Raw genomic sequence first — 25,166 nt, forward strand, 5'->3', positions numbered from 1 at the left:
CAAAACTCAGATAGATTTGTAGTATGATTTTGGGGTGGGTGGTGGATCTGAGGTGCCTAGTAATAAAGCCAAAGTCATGCTAATCTCATAGAGCCTTTACTTTTATAAAGCTTTCTGGATTGTGGCCATAATGTATGGTTACACTATGCTATGGGCAGTAGATAACAGGAGCAGAGAAAAGAAAACGAAGCCCAAAATGACTATTTAGCTATGACTATCACTGTGTGTCTTTTCTTTTGGAGTCCCCACCCAATCTCTTTCTGCCTAACCTATTTCAAATGGTGGTTCTGAGGATAAAAGTGAGGAAAAACAGCCCCCTTTTCCTTAAAAAAAAAGAGGTCCCCGTCCAAGCCTTGAATGCCCAAAAAGTGCCAGATCAAGATGGGTAGCCATGTTAGTCGGTCTGTAGCAGTAGAAAAGAGCAAAAGTCCAGTAGCACCTATAAGACTAACAAAATTTGTGGTAGGGTATGAGCTTTTGTGAGCCACAGATAGCAGGTATCTGAAGAAGTGAGCTGTGGCTCATGAAAGTTCATACCCTACTTGGGTTGCCCGGTCCCCCTGCCCTCCCAGTGGGAGGTGGGGGACCCAGCACCTACCTTCTCTGTTGTTCTGGGAAGTTAAGTCATCATGTGAGCCACAGCTGCCGTGGGAGTGCTCCTGTGCTCTGCGGGGGGGGGGGGGAAATCGGGCCGCTGCTAAGCGTGGGAGTGTTCCCCTATTCTGTGGCAGCATGATCTGGGCCGATTCGGGCCCAGATTGGGCTGGATCAGGCCTGTAGGAGTGTACTGTGCTGCCTGGGAGTGTGCCCCTGAGAGGCTCGTGCCTCCCCTGCCAGCCAGGTAAGCGGGGGTGGGGGGTGGAGGTGTGAGCGGGGGATCCCTCACCCCCAGTGGGGGTCTGGCAACACTATACTACAAATTTTGTTAGTCTTATAGGTGCTACTGGACGCTTGCTCTTTTCTACTGCAAGAAGTACCACTATTCTGTACTGATGCATATCCCCTGAAAAAAAGTGCCAAGGAAAGGAAACCATGTATGCTGTCCTGAGCCCTTGAAGTAAAGGCAGGATAAAAACATGATGTCTAAAGATGGGATGCGTGTCTGGGTAGGAGACATTGACAGATTAAAGCTGCAATCGTAAGGGCATCTCCCTGGAAGTAAGTTATGCTGATTAACATGAGGCTTACTTCTAAGTAGACTCTTAGGATTGCTCCCTAAGTCTAGTAACTAATACTCATTGGCAAGAACTAGGTGGCTACATTTGCTTCCATGGAAATAAAATTGTTATGTTGATTTTCTTATCACTGTGACTGAGGCTGCAGTCCTGAGTGTACACATGTGAGAGTAAATTGTATCCATGCAACTTACTTATGAGTAAAGATGCATAGGATTGGGCCACACAAGGATGTTGTAATAATTAATATGATCAATTACATATTACACAGAGAATATTTTCTTCTTCTTCTTCTTCATTCATTTCTGTTAATTGTAGCTTAGCTGATGGAATAAGTAGCTGGTAAGGGCAGCACATATTCCAGTGAATTCAGGGAAATGCAATTCAGGCAGCCTAATTTCATCTGTCAGTCAAAAAATTAACATTTCATTTCGGCACCTCTGAAAAATCAGATCTATCTTCTAAGTACTCAAAATGATTTACTGGTTAGGAGCCTGGTTTTAACAGGCTCATGTAAAACTAAAGTTGTATGACTGATAATATTTATTCTGGCCATGTCTCTGCACTTATTGCTGGAAGAAGTCATCTAAAAGAGAAATTTATCTCCACCAGTTCACATCAATAACTATAACGTGTTTTTAAAGAAGAAGGCTGTGCTTCCCTTTGTGGCTCCTGCCTGGATGAAGTATTTCCATTCACTCAAAATACTTAAAACTGCTGTAAGGCTCCACTTGATCTTCTTTCAAGAACTTGGCTGTGTGGAGCCACTTGTCCCACAGTTCCCAATAAAGTAACTCCATATGTATAAAGCCATGTTTATGATTAATATACAGTAAACTGTCTGGTAATATTTTTCTCTAGATGTTAATTGGTCTATCCTACAGGTAGCACTGTTCCCTTCAAGATTGTAGGATGGGGTAAGAGTAATGATATTGAGCCTTTTAAAAAAAAAATCTAAGCCTGTGGTCTGCATATTGGAAATTGAAAAAGATAAAAATGCAAATATATTTAAATCTGATATATTTTAAATATGAACATTGATTAAAATAATCAAGATCTGCAAATCCCCCTTAAAGGTGACTGACTATATGCTCATCTAACAGCTGACCCAGGTTTTATGCATTGGGCATGCTCTTTGTTTATGCAGAGCTATACATTGTAAAACTTGAAGTGGAGATAGACTTACGATGATAATTCCAGGCACATGCCCATTATGTGTGTAATATATTTTATTGGATCCAGTGCAAGCAGAAATGCAAGAAAATGAACTCAGTAGCCACCAGCACTAAGTCAAACTTATTATATACCTGCTTGCTCTTCTGCTTCCCCAAGACATTGTATGACCAATTTCTGTGCATATGAGGAGGAAATCACTAGATATTGCACAAGATTTTGCACAAGCAAAACTGTATTAAGTCTATTCTGCTTGCTCATTGCTGGATCCGAGACAATATTTATTTTTTAAAAAGTCATGATGAACTTAGCAAAATGACACACTTTATGACTTACACATGTGTACTCTTAATACGTACTTTTATATTTTTTAAAAATTCCCCTCTCACTATCAGTTAAAGCCACAAAGTAACGTTAAAGTTCTAAGAACCAACAGGATATACTCCCTTAGGCTGAAGGAAGTTCCGCTAGCCTAAGAAGCCTTCCTTCCACTTAAGCCTTTCTTTCATTCAGATGTCTCTTCGTGGAATGGGAGGATACATGTCATTGGATGTCATACTTTCATTTCACATTAGGCTAAGGTAAAGGTAGCTCCTGTGCAAGCTTCGAGTCATTACTGACCCATGGGGGACGTCGCATCATGACGTTTTCTTGGCAGACTATTTATGGGGTGGTTGGCCGTTGCATTCCCCAGTCATCTACACTTTACAACCAGGAAAGTGGGTACTCATTTTACCGACCTCGGAAGGATGGAAGGCTGAGTCAACCTTGAGCTGGCTACCTGAACCCGGCTTCCTCCAGGATCGAACTCAGGTCGTGAGCAGAGCCTGGGCTACAGTACTACAGCTTGCCACTCTGCGCCATGGGGCAGAGTGGTAAGTGGCTCACGGTTGACTCAGCCTTCCATCCTTCCGAGGTCGGTAAAATGAGTACCCAGTTTCCTGGGGGTAAAGTGTAGATGATGGGAAGGCAATGGCAAACTACCCCGTAAAAAGTCTGCCAAGAAAACATCGTTATGCAACATCTCCCCATGGGTCAGTAATGACTCGGTGCTTGCTCCTTTATCTTTCACATTAATAATTGTAAATTAATTTACAGGAATAAAAGTACTCCAACTTCTAAACTGCAAGTATTGCCTAGAATATATTCTGTGGAGAGTGGCTACCGAGGGGAAAATAAGCTCTCAGCTGCTTGCATCCTCTCCCCCACTGCAGAATTGGGGCCTTAGTGAAAGGGTGAGAATAGAACACATGCATGGCATGAAGAAGGTCCCAGGTTCTGTCCTGGACAGCTTCAGTTAAGAAGAATCTAGTGGTAGGTATACCTTCTTTCAAACTTTGTTTAGTGGTATGAACACTGCTGCACATGTGGAAAGCATAAATGTACCCAACTGTGTGGTGGTAGGGGACTCGTGAAGTAATTGTGTGCAGCCTGGCAGTGAATAAGATTATTAAGATTTCTGACTAAAAGGAAATGTTGGAAACAATTGTAATAGACTCCTTGAAGCGTTAGATGGTTGACAGATCTCTCTTCAGCTGGGGGGAAAACTTCCACATATTCTTCTCTTTTAAACAGGTATTTTAAAATGGAACACAGATCACAGTTTATATATTTTGTATGTGTTGGTTATTTTAATTGTCTCAGCAATTCTTTCTGTTTGTATCAGTGTAGTTAGAAATATGATTTACATCATAAACTTCAGTTGGGATGTAACAGCATTCTCTCAGTGACCAGTCATTTGAAAAGAAACTAAAAAAATATTTTCCAGGAATTCAAAACCATTTCTTGAAACTGTTAATAACATTTTTTCTCCTTTTCCCCTTTAATCCAGGTGCTAGCAACAGGCCTAAGTGGCCTGTATTCATCTTTGCCTACAAAGCTGGAAGGGAAAGGAGAAGACTGGCACTGCCTGCTGAAAGATGATTGGCTTCTTTCTCCAGCTCTTGTCCAGTTCATGAACTCCCTCGAGTTTTGCAATGCAGTAATACAGGTAATGCATATTCTGCACATGAATGCAGTGTCCAGAATAAATGCTGCTTGGTTGTGACTTGATTGTATCAAACCTCGGTTTAGTGTTATGAGAATGAGCCTTGGATACAAGGAGTCTCTTCCTCTTATGCTGCCCCTTTCTTTTTACCAAAAAAAAATAATACTTTGCCACTATATTTGAACCAACATGTTGTGGTTTGTGTGTTGCCTTCCAAACCAGAATTTGAAGCCATGGCTTTTTTTCTAGGTTCTGGTTTCAATTTTGAGGCCAAGAGCAAATAATAGTTTGTTGTGTTTAATTCACTGCACAGAGTTGTTCTGACAGGTGTTGAGCTCCACCAACATCCCAATGTGCTATGCAGCAACTAGGGTTCGGCTGAAGCTGCCAAGTACCAGGGGAGCACCCTCCCCATGACCCGTTGGCCATACAACTGATAAGCAGCTGGTTTAGGCAGTAGGTCTTTCATGATTGCAGTGAAAGAGGGTAAACTGGTCTGTCTGAACCAGGATCAGATGTATGATGGCTTTCACTTGCGTGACTTTCTCTCCTAGCTTTTTTATCATTCTATCTATATGATCATCTCATAATAAAGATAAGACACATGACAGTTTCTGTTTCAGTTACAGAAGATGCCCACATAATATGATGCAAATTTTGTTTACTATTATGAAGATTGTTTTCTTCCTAAGGATAGTTGGTTGATAAGCTTTTGATTATAAAATCATAAATTATTTTCTAGGGGAAATTCTGTGCTTGTCTTGAGTTGTAAAGAATATGCTAGTTTTTATGAGCAGGTTCATATAAAAATGAAAAAACCCTCCCTGTGGGAGTGAATAATTTTCACTGTTGTTGAGTTGATCAGAAAGCTAAATATGTTTGAACAATGCAAATTACATTATGGTTGGCCTGTTCATATTCTTTGTTCTTGATTATTTCTTAATTAGATTTTTCTCCTTTTGATTCTTTGTTGTTCTTCAGTCTAATGATAAAATCAGATTTTGTATCTCTTTGATGCTGAGCACAGGACTCTTATTACAAGTCCATACAGTAACCGTACTTAATTTGATTCACGCAAGTTGGCTTATTCTCATAATTTAGGCTTATAAATTTTGAAGGTCTGCACTGTTTAAATGCTGTTTTTATATCTGAAGTGATATACATAATCTGATACGGAGGTAAAAACTGACTTTTCTTTTACTTCAGTGTCAACTTTACAGAGCAAAGTTCTATATTTTAGCAAATATTTACTATGTTTATATGGTGGTAATGGCATCATTAGTGCAGACTTTAAATAGAAAATATTTTCCACATTCAGTATTCAAAAGTAATGAAAGGTTTAGTTGATAAGTATAATGAGCGAGACGTGAATTGGGTGTTTAAAAAGAAAAGACAGCTTTAGAAATGAATTAACATATTGTAGCTTTTTGCCTGAGTTTCTCAGCCTTGAATAGCGATGGTAAATTGTGACCATTATCAGTTATGAGCAGTGATGTTTGGTCACTAGGAGAAGATGTGAATGTGCTACTACTGCTTATGATCAGGTTCTTATAAAAGTGAAACGCCTCATTCCCTAGTTATCTTTGGAAGACTGAGTGACAGCTTTGTTTTATACACTGGATAATAGGAAATAAAAATGCAAATAGACATAAATGCCTCAACTACAGTTAGAATTAGAAACATAGCATCATCATCACATACTTCTTCCTCATTCCAGCATAAATTTCTCCTGCCATATGAGTTCTATCAACATTCATGTTAACCATAGTTATTACTTAAATCATGATGACTTTTGGATAATCTTGGCTAGCAATAACCATGATGATTAGAGAAAATGGAGGTAAATCCGTCACTAAGAAACGTCTTTCTTCGTTTTCTTCAGTCTTGTGTCTGCATCAGTCCATTATGAAAAAATGGACTATTTAGATAGAGCATTGATTCCTGAATTTTATCATTGAATCACTTGTATTTGCAAACTAATTTGACATTCATTTCACATATGATTAATCAGAACATAAAGAGACCAATCCTCCTTCCCTCTTTTCCTTACTCAGTCTCCTTTACTGGTTTTCAAGCAAGCTGTCCCTTGTTCCTTTCCTGAAGTGAGGATAGTTCAGTGTTTGAAAAAAAAAATGTTCAAGGTAACAGAACACGCTTTTTTGCTCCCTCACAATAAACTGTGATGCGATTTCATTAAAGAAGAAAGCCCTGATTCATTTCCTTTTCCAGACAGAACACTTTCACTATTGACATTCACAACCTTGTGCCTGCAAAAGACGGGGGAGAGATGTGTGTAGCTGGGTGGTATGTTTTTCCTATAACTGCAATTTCTGTTTTGTTTATCATGGATTCTGAGCTGGGCCTGTGCTGTGCTCCACAGCTAAGTAGAAAATTTTTCAAGAATGTATGTTGAATAGAGTTTCCAGAGTTACTGGATGTTTTACCTCCAAGAGGCCTGATCACAAGAGGATGAAAAAAAATTAGCTGGTTGGAGAATACCCATCTAGAGAAGATGGCTAATAGTTTGAAAGGGTCAGAGATAAATTACTGTCTTCCTGTTGCTTCACTGAATTTCTGTAAATTAGTAATAGTGTGCTTATTTTAAAATGACTGTGGAAGACATCAAAGAGCTGCAGTGGATACTTGTCTGCTACTTATGATCTTATTAAATTGCATGACACAGGAATGCTAATGAATATGAGAATACTTTAGCTCTTTGCTTACTTATACATTATTTCCCTACATTATAGTCCTGTGAATGTCCTGTGGAGTTAAACGAAGTAAGTGTGCGTAAGATTACTTATTTAGTTTGATCTCCTTATTTGTTCAAAGATGACTATAGGGTTTTATTGAAGGTTAATTTTTAAAAAATTGTTCTATGAATCATTGTAATATGTTGTGAAATCATATGAATATAATAATCTAGATGCACCTTTGATCTAAAACCCTTCAAACTTTTGTTCTTTCTTTAGGTGGCACATCCAATGATTCGCAACCAGCTTGTGAGCTACATATATAATGGGTTTTTAGTGCCAGTGATGGCCCCAGCTCTACATAAGGTCAGTGTTTTGTGTGTTTGTATTACTTATTAATTAAACCAGGAGCAATATTAATGACTGTAATATTAATAGGAGTATGGTGAGAAACTAAATGCACCAATTTAGGTTTATTGAACTGTTAATAATATATTTATTTGCACCATTTCTGCAATCAGTTGGAATGTTTACCTGTTAACCTGATAAATAATTAGAGTTTCTGGATCTGGGTTGGGAAATTCCTGAAGATTCGGGGTGTGGAGTCTGGAGAGAGTGGTTGGAGGGAAGGGGTGGGTTTTTTTATTTATTTATTTAAGTTTTTTATAGTCTGCCTTTCTCACTGAGACTCGAGGAGAATTACATAGTGTGAGTCAGTAATAAATATGTAATAGGGTATATACTTGCAAATTTGTAAAGATTTAAACCAGCAGAAATCCAGTACAGAATTCAAGAAATGTTGAAATGGCGCATAAGCAATTCCACGACTGGCATATTAAACAACATAGGAACTACCCTGGTAGGCTCAAACATACAGCAATAGTAGTAAAATCTATAGTCACTCCCTATTCCTTTACTGATGTAAATCTTTGAGACTACTTCCTTATTTTATAGTCCTCCTGAGTAAAAAAGCGTTCTTGAATAATTCAGTTTTACATAGTTTGTGGAAAGCCAGGTAAGTAGGAGCTTTCCTGGCCTCTTCAGGCAGACCATTCCATAAAGTGGGAGCCGCCACAAAAAATGCACTTTCTGGCTTATCTGAGTTCAGCTGTTGATTTTGCCCATGTGCAAGGTGGCACCTACAGAAGACACTGTTCAGATGAGCGAAGCTGCTGTGGTGGAACACAGGGAGAGATAGGGAGATAGGCAGTCCCCCAGATATGCTGAGCCAAAGCCATGAAGAGCTTTGTATGTGAAAGACAATATCTTGAATTAAGCCTGGTAACTGATAGGTAGACAATAGAGTGCCTGCATATTGGAAGTCATATTTATGCTCCTCCTAGTGCCCGATGATAGTTGAGCTGTAGTGTTCGGCATGAACTGGAGTCTCTGAATTAACTTAGAGGGAGACCTATGTACAACGCATTACAGTAGTCCAGCCTTGATGTTATCATGGCATGGAAGATGGCCAGATCATCTGTGTTGAAGTAAGGGGCCATCTTCCAGGCTAGTCCAAATTTGTGGAAGGCATTTTTTACAGTTGCCTTAACTTGCTTTTCTATCAGTAACACTGGATCCAGTATAACCGCTAGGCTTTTAAATTTCTGTAAGGGTCAGACAACTCCATTAAAAGCAGGGAGTACAGTGTTCTTCAACTTCTCTGTTTCCCAATGAGCATTACTTCTATCTCGCCTAGTTTCAGTTTCCTTTCAGCTATTCAGCATGGTCGTCAGACAGCAACTCAAGATCTCTACTGCATCCTATTGTAATTTGGATAGCAAGATATAGAGCTGGGTGTCATCTGCATATTGATGGCATCCAACTCCTTAGCTGTGAATGAGTTCTTCTAAAGGCTTTACATAAATGTTGAATAACATTGGGGATGAGACTGCACACTGTAGAACCCCACAAGATAATTCCCATTCTGGAGATAGCTGGTCTCCAACAACAACCCTTTGAGTCTGTTCCACAACAAATGGTTTAAACCAGTTCAAGACACTTCTCTTGATACCCACTTCTGCCACCAAATGCCTCAACAAGATGGCATGGTCTACTGTATTGAAGGCTGCAGATAGATCCAGGAGAAGTAACAAAGAAGCATGGCCTTCATCTACATTTAGGCAGAGGTCATCAGCTGAAGCCACCAGAGTTGTCTCTGTCCCATAGCCTGGCCTGAATCTGGACTGAAATGCGTCCAAAGCACCAGAGTTATCCTAGAAGATCTGGAAATGGTCATAGAGTGAATCCTCCAAAGCAGCCATTTTCTCTAGGGGAACTGATCTCTGTCATCTGGAGATCAGTTGTCATTCCAGATCTCCAGCCACCACCTGGAGGCTGTCAACCTTACAAATAATTAAGTATTGCATGTTTACCAGTTTGCAGAGGGTCTAATTCTTTTTGACATAAGTCCCAGCATTGTTTTCAGCATCAATTTTCTACATGGCACTAAAATGTGATGAACTGTGTTTCATATCCAGGACCCCAGCTGTGTCCTAGATTTGTGTTCATACTAATACAAAACTAACCCTTTAATCTAAGCACAGTTACACCCTTCTGTAGCCACTGACTTCACTGTACTTAGAAGGGTGTAATGCTACTTAGGATGGTGCTGCAAAGGTGTTACAACTTCTGGAGGCAAAGTCTGGAAATGTAGCTGGATGTTCAAATTTGTAAGGATGATCTTCGCCATATTCATTTGATAGCTTAATATAGTTTTTTAATTGGTCATTTTCCTCCATATTCTCTTACTCAGTGAAGAACTATTTTGTAGGAACTACTCATTTTTCTTCTCTTGTCTTCACAGTCAGGGTTTTTGTAACTTATCATTAAAAAATCAGTTACTTAAACAAATAAGACAAATAATGTTAATAGCTGAATTACCCGAAGTATATGTGGATGTACTTTATTATAATCCACTTTTCAACCATAGTGTCCTCAAAGCCAGCATTGTGTAGTGGTTAGAGTGGTTGGACTGGGATCTGGAAAAACCAGGTTTGAATCTCCACTCTGCCATGGAAGCTTGCTGGGTGACCTTAGGCCAGTTACATGCACTCAGCATAACCTACCTCACAGCCTTCCCACTGGAGGAAAAGTTGGGGTATGAATCATGCAAATAAATAAAATAAATAAAGCAAGCCGCTTAGATTTTAAAGTAACAATACATTTGAACCTCCTTTCCCTTTTCTTCTTTACACATTCCACAATATATCAGCTTCCTTTTGGTTGGGTTTGGAATGGCTTTTGCTTGGAAGTGTGCACTCGAGCCCCTTCCATCTTGGATTAGAGATCTTGAGAGCCCTGTGAGCCAAACAGGGAGGATCCCCTCTGCTCTTTTGTCTCAGGTAGTTCAATGAATTTTCTAGGTAACCAGTGTTAACCTAACCACCACCATAGCTGAATAATACCTTGACTATCTTGACATTCTGTGTGCCATAATCCTGCAGTACACTCTATTCTTGAAATGGTTCGAATGTATTTCTTAAATGAACATTATATTATCCAGTTGCAATCAGTAACTCTATCAGAGTAAAGTAAGTAAAGAGGAGCAGTTAACCTGGTGCCTGGCATTCCACCTCAAGCATGCACTGGTATTTCAAAAATACATTGTTGCTTGGCATTGTTATAAGAAATTGAGCTATTTAAATGAGAGATCACCTTGACAGTCTCATTAGCATTTGAAAGCGTAGTTTGCCATGTAGATGATTAATTATTAATATTTCCAAAAAAGTGTCCTTTTTTCCATGGATTTCTTTGCAGGTCCTGTCGTAGCTCTTTGTCTCTTAGATTTTTAAGCTCTTTAAATAATAATAATAATAATAATAATAATAATCAATTTATATACTGCCCTTCAGGACAACTTAATGCCCACTCAGGGCGGTTTACAAAGTGTGTTGTTATTATTATCCCCACAATAACAAACACCCTGTGAGGTGGGTGGGGCTGAGAGAGCTCCTAGAAGCTGTGGCTAGCCCAAGGTCACCCAGCTGGCTTCAAGTGGAAGAGTGGGGAATCGAACCCAGTTCTCCAGATTAGAGTCCCGCGCTCTTAACCACTACACCAAACTATCTTATGCAACCTTTACCATATTGGCACAAAAAATAAAAGTAGAAATCAATTAGGTGTTTGTGTATATTAAGAGAACTGCAAAAAGATTAAAACTTTACCTTCTGGGTTACAAACTTTATCTTCTGGGTCATAAAAACTCTTAGCAGTAAATACAATCCAAAACATTGGCACTTTTCAGCACTGAGGCTCCTAAACATAGGTCTCTGTATCTTGGCCTAGGCTTTTGACTTGGCAGGGGATGGAAGAAATAAGAGAATTAATTGAAACTTGGACAGATGATAAGCTATTGTCTTCCTAGATTAAGTTCTACTATTCAATATAGTGTTGTTTATATCTTCATGCAACAGCAAAGACTAATAATGGCATAAAATTTATGCTATTATTAGATTGATACTATTATGTTGATAATATGGAAAGTATCAGAAATATAGAAAATAAGGAGGCCAGTAGATAGAGCCAAATTAGGTTGGATCCTTGGGCAAACAAAAAGTGCTTCCAGTTACACGAAGGGGGGTCTACAGTTTTCATGGATTTCTCATCCAACAAGAAGTGCCTTGTATCACCTTGACCTTTAGATGAAGCTTTTTAGATGTAAAAGATTTTGTGTTGTTTTCATGCACTTCTATCCCCCCTTCACTCTGACAAACTCAGTGTAGCATATATGGTTTTCTCTTCCTCCATCTTATAACAACTGCATAAAGTAGGTTAGACTGAAAGAGTGCAACTGCCCCCAGATTACTCAGTAAGTTTTATGGCAAGCAGGGTTTTGAACCCAGGTTTCTCTGGTCATAGACCAATGGTCTGACCATTACACTGCACTGGCTCTTCTTCAGGCATTACAGTTTGCAAATCTTGGATCCAACTCCTTATTGCTCAGTTCTCATGCTGTTCAGACATACCTCTTTTTTTCTGAAAAGATTTGTATATTACATGTTCAAAGCTTAATTTTTTAGGATGAATTCTTACATAGGTTAAGTATTTATTTTTAAACAAAGGGGAGGGAGTTACCATCTAACCTGCATTACACATACAGAATTTCAAATTTAACAAGGAAAAAATAATAAGGAATGGAACCTTTGAAACCTGGGGAAATATATATCCTATATTGCAGTAAACATGATAGTCCTCCTAAAGGAGATGATAACTTCTTAAATTTGTGTGGTTAACTAGTTAAGTAATTTAAAGTGGAGTTCTTCGGTTCTTTTCCTTACGATCCAAATGTGTGTGGATCACATGTTCAATTGCAGCTACATCATTTGTTGTATCTTTCAATATGTTGGATAGAGAGGGAGAGTCTGCCATCTAGTGGATCTCAGGGAAAGCCAAAAAACATGGCAGAAAGTTTCAGCCTGAAACCAAAATGCCTAAGCTGAAGAAAATTAATACTGCAAGTGAATACCTCTTCCTTTTAGTTTTTTTCCCATGAATTCCATTAAATACTGAGCAGGTAGTATTTACATGAAGACCTTTGCATGTAGGACACACAACTTCTGCCTGACCTTGATAAGGAAGATTTTTCACTATACTGAAAGTAACTTTTTCAGATTTCAAAACCATTTGTAATTGCTGTGTAATTGTGCTGACTTAATGATCTCTAGCTATCTCTTACCCACAGGAGAGAATTTTTTTAAAATGGAAGTAGGGGGGGGGGAGGCTGAATCTAGTTTCCCCACAATTTGATAATGTGTTGTTGGTAGGGAAGCAATCTATACAAGGATACACTGGTTTAAGAAAACTGAATTTGGCATAATAGGGACCTTCTACATTACGGTTATTGCCAGATTGTTTCTAGTCTTCATTTTGTTGATGGAGTATGGAGTCCCTTTTAATACTCTTGAATTGTTTTCTTCCAAACACATTCTTTCTTTTGTTGTAATTACTGTAGCTGGTTCTCATAAACTATTAAAAGTCCCCTGAGACAGTCTTAGATGCAGTTTATAATAGGTTTTCCCATAAGACTTGATGGTATAACATAAATGCTCTATTGAGTCATTTTATGTGGCTAATACAGTTATACTCATGAGTTTAGGAGTCTTATATATTCATGCCTTTCTTTTCTTGATTGAAGTATACTCTATGAAAATATTGGCTTTGAAATTTGGTTTCAGCATATATTAATTTAATTTTCTCACTGATATTTCTTGACACGCACCACTGTAATGTATTGGGCCCAGTCACCCTGACAGCTAAGTGCATCTCTCATAATGGCTCTTTTCTTCCTTGGAAGAGATGTTAAAATAAATTTGCATGCAAATTGTTGGTAATGTGCAGAACTTGATGTTCAAAATGCCTCTTAAAGCTTTTTTTTTTACTTGCTTGCTTGCTTTAAGGGACTCTGTACTCATAAAGTACAGGAAGCCAGCTATTCAAATGCAGAATATTGCGAGATGAAAGTTTTTGGTGATTATGTATATTGCTCATTACTAGGGCTTTGCTGGGAAAAGGAGATGCAGTGTAGATAAGATCATAGCAAGACAGTTCAGTCCCTCAGCAAGATTTAAGGGCTTATCCAGGCAGAGTACTACTGTGAGTAACCCTCCAAGAATGTTTAATAGCTTTTCCCGCATAGGATGCTATGTAGCTCTGTTAATTCCGATGTGATCAGTAGACCACATGAAAAGAACATTTAAATGTGGAATCCCAACTGCGCAACTGTAACTTTTAGTGGGAGCCAGACTGCAAAGGAATGCTTTAATCAGAACTTGCTTCACTTTGGAACTTGCCTATGCTAAAAGGCTTCTCAAGTCTTGGATTCTTGCTAGATATGCAGGCACACCAATAGATCTGCAGCATCTGGCCTCTCATGCTATTTCTTTTCCTGGTGCCCGTAATGCTGTTCCTGAAATGTCTGTGGCATTATCTTGGTACATTTCTTGCCAAATATATTGAGGACAAGCACAAGCTCTGCCTTTGCTTGCCTTGGAAAATTTTACAGATCTGCTGTGTATTCTTTGTAATTGTGCTTAGCAAGCTGTGCAATCGGTCGCTCCACTGAGGTTCTGAAAGAGGATGGCTTGCTTCAAATTAGCTACTTCAGCTTGAGCTTTCAAAATTTAGTGTGTTCCATTCAAGTAAGTTAGAAGTGTAGTACAATAAGGAAACATTCTCACTTACAGCAGGATAGCATTGGCATTCTACGGCAGTCCATTATGTTCTGGATGACTGTGGTCAGGACTGATTAAGATATAGGTGTGCAATTAAGAAGCCCCAAGAATCTAGTTAGCTTTCCTATATCAGATCATTTTGTTCCTGCCAAGAGGCACACCTCAGCAACATTGCCGGTTCATTATGAGTATAGTACATGAATAATACTATTAGAGAGTCTTTCCTTTATTTGAGGGAGGAGGGCAAGAAGAGCCATGCATAGGCCCTGTGCTGTTGCCGGGCCAGCTGAGTTTAAGGTGGAGCAGGGCTGCAGCAGGTAGGGCAGCTTCATCTTGCCCAGGTTGGAACATGATAAAAAGGCAGTCCCAGGTTGGAAAGGGGGAGGGCAGACTACAAAGGGAAAAAAGCTACCAAGAGCAAGGCAAGGGAGGACTTTCCTGCAGGCAGCTTGGCTCAAGGGAAGAGGAGGGACAGCTGTAAAGAAGGCAGCAGCTCTCGGACTGGAGGCAGAGAGGACCAGGCACCAGAGCGCAACACCAGGCAGAGGAGCAGAACCACTGCCTAAGTAAGGTGGGGCCAGCAGGCAGGCTCCACAGCAAGAGAAGTTGCTGCAGACTCTGATTAAAGGGGCAGAACTTTTTAGTTGGGTGTGGAAGGGAATAAATAAAGGCCTCATGGATACTTGAATATCTTCTTAAAATATATAAAACATAGTTCATTTTTGCTACTTTTTGTAACATATGTAGTCTTTTTAAAAATAGTAATTTCAAGTTTCTCCATGAAGTTTGACATTTTTGCTGTTCTCAAACACTGGACCAAAATCAGATTTTGCATTTTTTTTTAAAAAAGCACAAAAATATTGTTAGCTCAAAGTGTTATTTGAAAGCAGGAACAACTTCTTTGAAACTGGGAACAACAACAAAAAAACCCTATATAATCAAACTCATGCTGACTACTGGCTAAGGCTGTAAGAAGCTAAAACCTATAAAATTTAAAACCTAGAATAAGGCTAGCACAAACTGAAAAATAAAAGTGAAGAACTGACAGAGTAACGTGTTTAACTTGGCATCCTAATTAGTATTTATATGATTCTTAAATCAGGCCATAACTAACATGTAAGCCAATATACTTCTATGCCAGTTGTAACTTGCAAACTGTCCTCATCGGCGTCCCATAATGTACATCACTGCCATGATGTACAAAACTGTTACCAGAACATACATATCAGGGACAACACCCCCCCACCCCCCCACCCCCAGCTCTGGAACTTCCCTGAACTTGTCTATAAAGTTGTTTGCTTAGCTTGGTGGTGAACTGCAGCTAGTTTCTATGAGTAGGATTAAAAAGAGAGACTGACAAACATGTCAATAAAAAAGCTTTTGTTTCTAAATGCTTCTGTTGGCAGCTGAGTGGAAGTTACTGCTGAAATCACTGAGATTGTTAATGATTGCTGTGGCTACTATTTAATGTTTCTCCTCCAGTGAATTGAATTTTAGCACATTTTATTTATATAAAAGAACTTCTTTAAACCATACATGTCATATTAGGTGCCTCTGAGCAGAAAGTGTCATTTAAACATAGACAATTTAATGTAAGTGATTAGAAAGCTCTACTGGCCACAGTAGCCACCTTAGCATTGGGAGCAAGGCTGTATCCAGGAACATTCCCAGGCTACATGCCAGTCTGAGTGTGAGTTGCCTACAGAAATCCTGAAATATGATGATAGCCCAGGTCATGTAAAGAAATTTAGTCCACTTTAGTTATGGGCCATGGCCAGGATTCAAAGTACTGTGAAACTAGTTCTATGATCCCAAGGGGTTTGAACTATGTGGTTCTTGAACAGCAGCCATGTAACTCACTGGACTTGAATCTCAGGAAGCTGCTACACATCGATGGGTATTGTGCTGTTGTAATTATTAAATCCAGGAAGATAATGATTTACAGTGATGCTGTATCCAAGGATGTGTGGATCCATATTGAAAAGAGTTTCAAAAGTGGATTGTAACCAGAGGAAAATAGTCACAATTATTTGATGAGTGGAAGTTCCTTATGTGAGGTAAAGCCTCTCCTTAGATCTGTTTAATGGGTTCAATCCAGACAAAGTCCTAATTATGTCAGAGGGTTAACAACAACAACAACAACATTCGATTTATATGCCACCCTTCAGGACAACTTAATGCCCACTCAGAGCAGTTTATGAAGTTTGTTATTACTATCCTCACAATAATCACCCTGTGAGGTGGGTGGGGCTGAGACAGCTCTAAGAAACTGTGACTGTCCTAAGGTCACCCAGCCAGCTTCAACAGGAGGAGTGGGGAATTAAACCTGGTTCTCCAGATTAGAGTCTTGCCACTCTTAACCACAACACTGAACTGGCTACACTCAACTGGCTTGTTGAAATTAGTGAATGCAGAAGTTGGATGATTTAAAGGCCTCAGTAAACAGTTCTCCAAAGTTCAACATCTATACTGTATCTTGGACCTGTCAAGGCCTGCTGTAATCCCTGCAGTAGAAACTATTTTTGTACCATGCATACTTTAGGATGATAAAAGTAGCAGAACCTAATGCCATTGTCTTTAAATTTTCCCCTTCTCTCACCGCAGGTTTGCAGTACTTATGTATTATTATGCTATATTTTTTCCATTAGTATGTTGCTGGGTGTAAAGAGCCTGGCTTGTGGTTGCAGTCAGGGTTTGCTCCCATGTCCTGCTGCTTAGCTTTCACAGAAATCCCCCTATGCATGTATTTCTCTTTTAAAGGCTTCTGTGTTGCCATGCCACTTTTGCAAATAATGTAAAATTTTCCAATCCTACATTGGAAAAGTACATTTTAAACCAACTCTTTCATATACAACAGATTTCCTTCAAATTTAACATTGTGTGATATTATATCATAGATGAAGCGCAAGAGGAAGGAAATTCTCTTGCATGGGGGAACTTTCTGCATTACAGTTCTGAACTGCCTGACATCAGAAATAGTATTTTCCAGTAGCATCTGATAAGCTATTGGGGAGATGCTGCTATTAAAATAGTATAGAAAAACCCTCTTGTGCTTGTGAAACCCTTATAGTTTGAAGGTTGCTTGAATATGAGCCAAGCTACAAGTGACGCCTGACACAGGTTGTACACTTGTCAGCTTCCCTCAAGTTTTGATGGGAAATGTAGGTGTCCTGGTCTTGCTTCTTGGCTCTCCATTTAATTGAAGTTTACAGAGCAGCAGTCTATGGGAGGGAGAACATGTGGGTGCGGGGGGCGGGGAGTGCAGGCATTGGGCTCTCACCAGGTGCCCCCCTTCCCTTCCTCTGGGTGTGTGTGGGGGAGGTTCTGTAAACTTCAATTAAATGGAGAGCCAAGCTGTAAGACCAGGGCACCTACATTTCCCATCAAAACTTGAGGGAAGCTGACAAGTGTCCAACTTGTAGCTTGGCTCTCAGTCATGAAGGCACCAAGCAAACCTCAAGGCACCAAGCAAACTGTATCTTCTTTCCCTCCATTCCTTCACCAGTCTTCTTCCTGAAACAAGTAGGGTAAGACTGGTGGGTAACTCAGAGAATTTAATTATAGGTTTTCCTAATGGGGACCTGACAAGCAATATCTGAATTCTTTAAAATAAAACCCTAAAAAATGTTAATTTTGGTGATTATTTCCAGCAGGTATAAACTATTTAACAGTGTAAACTGTTTACTTTCTGTAAACCATTTAAAGTCTACTGTGTATATCTGAGAACATGTCAATGAAAGTTAGAAAAAAGGGCAAGTTAAGCAGAAGAATTCTATCAGTTTTCCTTTTTCATAAAAGTGTTAAACCCTATTGTCTATTTCAAGGTTAGGCTGGTAAGCTTGTTTGTTCAGGAACCAGATCCTTAGGACTGCACCTCGAGAGTGCAAAGTGAACCTTCCTGGCTTATAAATAATGCATTACTGAAGGCTGCAGATTTCAGTAAACGGAGGCCTCCAAATACGAGAGATGGTGTTTTGTTTTTTCTGGTTTTATATATAAGCTGAAGCTAAGCTTTAAGTTGAGAAGCATATAACAGTGGCTGTAGAAGGTGGATGGAATTGCCCTCTATGTCTGAGGAAGAAACTAGCGATTAGGGTCTGTTATTTTCTAATTAAGTGCAATTTGTTCAAAACAGAATTTAGACAAGCAAGAACATTGGAACTAGTGATGAAAATGTAAGTTCTGGTTTCTATCTTCAAGGCTGTAAATGGCATGGGGCCAGAAGGACCATCTCCTTCTATACTATCCAGTCTCTCAGTTAAGATATGCCTCTCAAGTCCTACTATCTGTACCTGTCATGAGTCAGTCAGGCATGGCTGGCCCCGATGGAGCAGACAGCTTGGGGGAAGAGGAAGGTGCAACTGCAGTAGGGCCCTACATGCCTTCGGCTATGAGCTACCCGCTGTCAGAAGTCACAGCTACTCTACCCAGTAGGTAACCACCGCCTAACAACAGTGGCCCATCTCTCTCGGCCCAGGATATGCCAACCAGCACTCCACTATCTACCTCGCCTCCCTTGTCTCAGAGTTGCTGGAGTGTAGACGGAAGATGGCCCAGTGTGAACTACTGGAGAAGAGGCAAAGTGTATAATTAGCAGCTCAGAGGCACCTGGAGCCAATCAGAAGCGGGGAGAGTGCATGCACTGGCCAGGTGCAGCTTAGCAGTGAAACAAGCACCTCAATGTTAAAAGACAGAGAGGGGGGAGAGACTGGTTGTGGAATCAACGAGTTGATTCACCCTCGACCCTGCTGCCACTGATCCCAACACTGCCTAGCTCCTACAACATCAGACCACCTTGGACTACAACCTGGGCTTGCTCCAGTGATAACCACCCTGCCGCCACTGATCCTGACTCTGCCTTGCTCTTACAACCTTGGACTGCTCTGGACTGCGACTTGGACTCTTGTGCATGACCCACAGACTGGACTCTAACTTGCCCCGCAATCAGCTTTTTAATGGTCTTCTTCCAATGGGTTGTTTTTAATATGGTGATAAGGTTTTAATTGTAAGCTGCCTTGAGCAGGAATCTCAAGTGTCAGCATAGAAATATCCTAAATGAATGCTTTGGATTGGTGGCTTTATGTCATGCAGCATGTAAATAAGAATGGTCTAGTCTTAAAATCCTGTTCATATCATCGGGCACTTTTCATTATAGTCTTTAAAAATACTTCATTTAAAATCTATGTGGTAACAATGCTTTCTGCTTAAAGGGACTCTTAAAAAAATATAGCGTTTTTATGCAAATGCTGCTCTTCAGTGTACTTTGCAAATCCTCTTAGCTTTTTAGTTATAGCTTGAAGTCTTTACTTAAAGAAAAAGTTTTATCCAGTTAAGTATAATAAACAGGATGGCTAAGGCACCTTTTCATACAGTCAGATCCTTATGTGTTTGCGTCTGTAAAATTAAGCTTATTGTGCTCGTATGTACTTTTCTAATGGTATCTTGGCACCTTTGGAGGGCTAAGGTTGGCTTAACCAGTGATAAAAAACAAATTCTTCTTCAACAAAGTAATATACAGTACCTATGATATACAGACATCCACTATGTGAGATTGAGGTGTAGTAGAAAACCTATGGCTAGTATATATGTTACATTGCTGTCACATTTAAGGACAAATTACTAGTTTTACGCAAAATTATGTCCTATTTGACAACAATATACATGGGAAAACTTCAGATAACTAGAGATAATAGAGGCAGTTACCTCTTGGTGTAGTAATCAGATGGTCCAGTATAATGCCCCTGATCTAGTTACTGAGTACTGAAAGCACAGGCTGGGCTTCTGTATAGATAGCTGTAGAATAACTTGTGCCTGCTTGCTATCTGTAGTAGAGGCACAACAGAGTGGCATATTGGTTTCTGAGCTATGTTCATAATCATTTCTTCTCATTTATGTAAATCTGTGCCTCTCCACACCCCTTAACTCAATATAAGCATTTCAGAGTCAGGAAAAGTGAAAACAAAATACAGTAAAGCAGGAGGATTTTTATAAAGCCAGTTTGGTGTAGTGGTTAACAGCAGTGTGACTCTAATCTGGAGAACCAGGGTTTGATTCCCCACTCCTCCACTTTGAAGCCAGCTGCGTGACCTTGGGTCAGTCACAGCTCTTCCAGGGCTCTCTCAGCCCCATCCTAGGGGTGTGCAGGAAGGGGTCGATTTGGGTTTCCCGTTTGGGGTTTACCTGAAGTGGGGGAAAAATTCGGAAATACCTTAATTCCGAAGTGGCAAGCTGCTTCAGAATTAAAGTAGTTTACTCGCTTCGGTATGCTCCGTAAATATTCGGAGCATACTGAAGCGAGGGGGGCAACTCCCTCACCCCCACCCCCCACCCCCCGGGGCAACCCTTCCACCCCCCCGTCCACTTACCTTGCCTGGTGGGAGGGTCAGCTGTGCTGCGGGCTGCTGCCACCGCGGTGGTGGCAGCACGAGGCTGCGATGGCCTGGAGGCTCCTGCGCCTCTGGGGCATTGTGGGAGGTCGGAGCTGCCTCCTCTGGTCCTTCCTGCCCCTCGAGTGGCTGCGGTGGTGCCATTTCCCCAACGCCCCGCAGGCTCAGGCGGTGGCGGCTGCCCCAACAAGGTAGGGGTGGGATGATGTTTAAAGGCCCCCGCCGCTGCTTGCAAGCAGCGGCGGGGCCCTTTAAACTCAGCCCCAAAGCTTTCTGAAGCTTTCCAAAAGCTTGATTTGATTCTGGATTTCCTTTAAACTCAGCCCCAAAGCTTTCCAAAAGCTTGATTTGGATATCCAGAATGTTTCCGAATCGGCTCTGCCTTGGGTATTTTTACCCGAAGCAAAAACCGAAGCGCACATCCCTACCCTATCCACCTCACAGGGTGATTGTTGAGGGGATAATAACAACATACTTTGTAAACTGTTCTGAATGGGTGTTAACTTGTCCTGGAGGGTAATATATAAATTGAATGTTGTTGTTGTTATAAATCTGGTATCTAATAAATTTTAAAATTTAATTTAAAAAAAAAATCCGGTATCTGTTATTCAGAGAAGATAGTCACAGACAGTGGGCTTTTTTGTGTTTAATGTATAGCAACTAGAAAAGAAAGCCTGGAAGAGAAGGATTCACAGACATTTGGGGAATCAGTGTGGCAAACACTGTCATTATACTGTATTTTTGAACTGGCACAAAAATATGGATTTTGAAGTAGGCCTGGCCTGCATCTTTAAAAAGAAGCTGCTTGTACTGATTATATATGTATTCTATTGCCTGTCATTTTGGAAGCCACGTTGAACTGTTTAATCAATTGTAATTGTTCTGTGGTTCCTTTGCTAGGCGACTGTAGAGGAAGTCATGACTACAACCGCATACTTGGATCTTTTCTTGCGTAGTGTTTCGGAACCAGTGTTACTCCAGACCTTTCTCCGTTTCATCCTGCTGCACCGACATGAGAATGTACAGATTCTGGACACCCTCACGAGCCGCATAAACACTCCATTTCGGGTGAGATGCGAGTAATGGTGTGTTGAATTGTTTCAGACAAGTGTGTCATTTTCCTGTTTTTATATTGATCTAAATTATTCTGCCTTTCTGATGGAAAAATATAATATGGTTTTGCTACAGACATCAAGGAATTTTTCCAGAATATAGTGGTTAAGTCTTGAATGGAGTCTGACAAGTCTGACAACTTGAATTCCCATTCAAAGAAGTCTAGTAGTCCACTCTTACTGCTGTATTCATATGTGGTATTAGCCCCCTACATGCTCTATCCTGGCTATAGATCCAGAGGAGTTAGCTGGGTTAGTTGCAAAATAGTAAAGAGTCCAGTAGCACCTTTAGGACTAATCAACTTTATTGTAGCATAAGCTTTCGAGAACCACAGCTCTCTTCATTAGATGCATGGGCAAAGAGAGCTGTGGTTAGTTGGTTAGTCCTAAAGGTGCTACTGGACTCTACTATCCTGGCTATATCATACTTTGATCCCAGAACATACATACATACACTTCTTATCATGCATATTGCCTTTGAATTCCTGTTTTTAGATAATGTGTTCTTCAGTTTCCAAATTAATCAACCTTGTAATTACATACTGTGTCCCAAGCCGTACTCTGAGCTCATGATTGTGTTTAATCTGTTCCTTCTTTAGACTTTTTAGCAAGCACCTTAAGGGGTTTCTTAAATTTTAGTGTTATAAATAGGAAAATAAGGATGAGAATGAAGTGCTTAAGGTCAGCCTGGGCATCCATATCATAGTGAGAAACTAAATGTGAGAGCCAGTTTGGTACAGTGGTTAAGAGTGGCGGGACGCTAATCTGGAGAACTGGTTTTCATTCCCCACTCCTCCACTTGAAGCCAGCTGGGTGACCTTAGGCTAGTCACAGTTCTCTTAGAGCTCTCTCAGCCCCACCCACCTCACAGGGGGATTGTCGTGAGGATAATAATAACACACTTCGTAAACCACTCTGAGTGGATGTTAAGTTGTCCTGAAGACAAATCAAATGTTATTATTATTACATTAGTCTAAGTCTATCAATTCTCGTCTTATCCATCTATTTTTATTTATTTATTAAAACATTTTTACATTGTCTTTTTTTTACTTCAAGGCTGCTTACAATAATAAATTCAAAAATTTACAGTAAAAATCAAAGTAAAATACCTTTCATTAATATAAAGAACAATGAATCATTGAGTCAATAACCTTGCAAACAGTATAAAACCGAACTTTTCTTGCCACACCTGGGTTTTTTTTGCGGGGGTAGTGATGGTCTGTAGGTGATAAATAATCAACATTTATCTAGAGGTTTTAAAAATATTCTTGGCGGCATATTTTTGACGATTTGATATATACCATGCAAAAATGCCAAGTCATTTTTCCCTCCAAAAAAGTTACTAGCGTGTCCCCAAGCCAGATTTCATCTTTTCCCTGTTTGGTTAGAAATACAGAATGAAGTGGTCCTCTCCATAAGAACAGCGCAGTTGTTTGATATAATTATGTTGCTTGATGCGCTTTCAGTAATAACAACAATGGTATCTACACCACCAGCTTGATCAGCTCCTTAGTCTTTGCATCACAGAATGCTTCCCTGCTATTGAAGGGGTTGCCAAGAGCCCTTTCTGAACATAATTGTGGCATGTTAATTAAGACACAGAAATAGTTAATAGCAGTCTCCTGTGTGCAAGTAGGTTAATCTCAAGTAGAAGCACCTGCTTCAGTTTGCATTCAGTAGGCTGCTCTTCTGACCCCCTCTTGGGCTGACATGTATTTTCCATTAAAGGATGCACGGGGCGTTCCTGCCTCTAACAAATCCAATGTTGCCTATGGCCAGAAATGCAGGTGAGGCCAAGTGATCAGTGTGTGCATCAAATCTCTGTGTTAAGCCCAACATCTTGGGCTCCCAATAAAGCATTTCAAGGAGGAAGTGCACACTTATACCGCTACTCATTACTGAAACAGATTAACTCTGAACTCCCAGGCAGCTTCAGTAACTAACAACCAATGCCGCTGCCTCTGCTGAACCATAATTATTTGTTCCGCAGATAGCGTGGGTGATGATATCAAGAATTCTCCAGCTACGAGTAGCTCAGGAACTCAGCCAAAATGCAGATTTGCTGCTGAATTATTTTTTGGCTGTATCTTAGCCAAGTGTAGAAAGCTGGGCTGCGGTTTTCATCATTTTTCCTGAACACAGAGCCCTATAAATATTAGCACTGTGGAATTTTTTTTTCAATACTAGATAGAATTAAATGTAAAAGTATTTTAATAATAATAATAATAATATTCAATTTATATACCACCCTTCAGGACAACTTAATGCCCACTCAGTGCGGTTTATGTCATTATTATCCCCACAACAAAACACCCTGTGAGGTGGGTGGGGCTGAAAGAGCTCCTAGAAGCTGTGACTGATTCAAGGTCACCCAGCTGGCTTCAAGTGGAGGAGGGGGGAATCAAACCCGGCTCTCCAGATTAGAGTCCCGCGCTCTTAACTACTACACTGAACTGACTCTTTTGTTCTTCTTGAACATTAAATACCTTTCTTTTTGTCCCAGTGAACAGTTTAAGTTTTTATCTCTCATAGTACATTCAAATAAGTACACAACCTAGTGTTTATCATACAGGGACAGGCTTATGTGGCTTTTCCATTGCTGCTGAGTGTGGCTGATACAGCACAGCAGCAGTGAGACTTACACATGGCCAGTTCCCCTGTACTTTCCCTAGCTAGTCATTTGGTAGCAGCCATCTTATTTCCCTGTCTGCATGCTACCAGGCCTTTTCCAAGTTTTTTTTAAAAATGGCAGTTGAATATTGTTACATTGCTATAGCAAGCTGTGCATCAGGGTCTCTAATTTCCAGCTTTCATTTTAAAAAAAAGTTTATTGAGCCTGTTTTGTTGCGGAGATATGCCTTTCCCCTTATATCTCAGCACTGAATGGGGAAGATACTTTTTTAAAAATGAAAGCTGGGAATACAGAGAACACGATACACAGATTGTTATATTCAGGGCTTTTCTGTGAAATGGTACTCATTGGTACTGAGTCCCAGCACCTTTGACGGAAGGGATTCTCCCAAGTCTCATTCCTCATATTCTGGCCTGCCACACTTGGCAAAAGAAAGTGAGAGCAGACCCTGGCCGAATCCACACTACCATCGTTCTCGCGGCAGTTTTTCGCTTCCGCAGCGCCATTCCTTCATCTGTTCACATGCATCGTCTCTGAAGCCGTCATTAATTCGGCATGGCGTCGCTACAGCCCATTGCACTTTCGCCGCGGGTTATCTTTTGACAAATAACTGCTCTCCGTTGAATTCCGAGCCTCTCTTGACCCGCCTCCCAATTAAGGAGTAATTCTCCGCCTTTGTCCCCACCCTTTTTTTAAAAAATAAAAGAGTACCGTGTCGATATGGCGACATCTCATCATATTAATCTCATTTTAAAAAAGCAGGCAGACCTCAAATATCAGAGGAACAATTTCATATGTTAATTCAATTTATATATTTGGGGGGGGCCATCCACATGATA

The 25,166-nt window shown here is 40.2% G+C and overlaps 1 protein-coding gene across 1 annotated transcript in view; it reads left to right on the plus strand.

The window, feature by feature from the left end:
• The window catches only part of FHIP1A (FHF complex subunit HOOK interacting protein 1A), a 109,756-nt gene that overhangs the window by 55,554 nt on the left and 29,036 nt on the right, over positions 1 to 25,166 (plus strand). Inside the window, exons 4-6 of the mRNA XM_054989484.1 lie at positions 4,180 to 4,338; positions 7,308 to 7,394; positions 21,484 to 21,651. Of these exons, the coding sequence (XP_054845459.1) occupies positions 4,180 to 4,338; positions 7,308 to 7,394; positions 21,484 to 21,651 (414 nt within the window). The remainder of the gene's footprint in view (positions 1 to 4,179; positions 4,339 to 7,307; positions 7,395 to 21,483; positions 21,652 to 25,166) is intronic.

The sequence above is a fragment of the Eublepharis macularius genome, chromosome 10, assembly GCF_028583425.1.
Source record: "Eublepharis macularius isolate TG4126 chromosome 10, MPM_Emac_v1.0, whole genome shotgun sequence".
Lineage (NCBI taxonomy): Eukaryota > Metazoa > Chordata > Lepidosauria > Squamata > Eublepharidae > Eublepharis > Eublepharis macularius.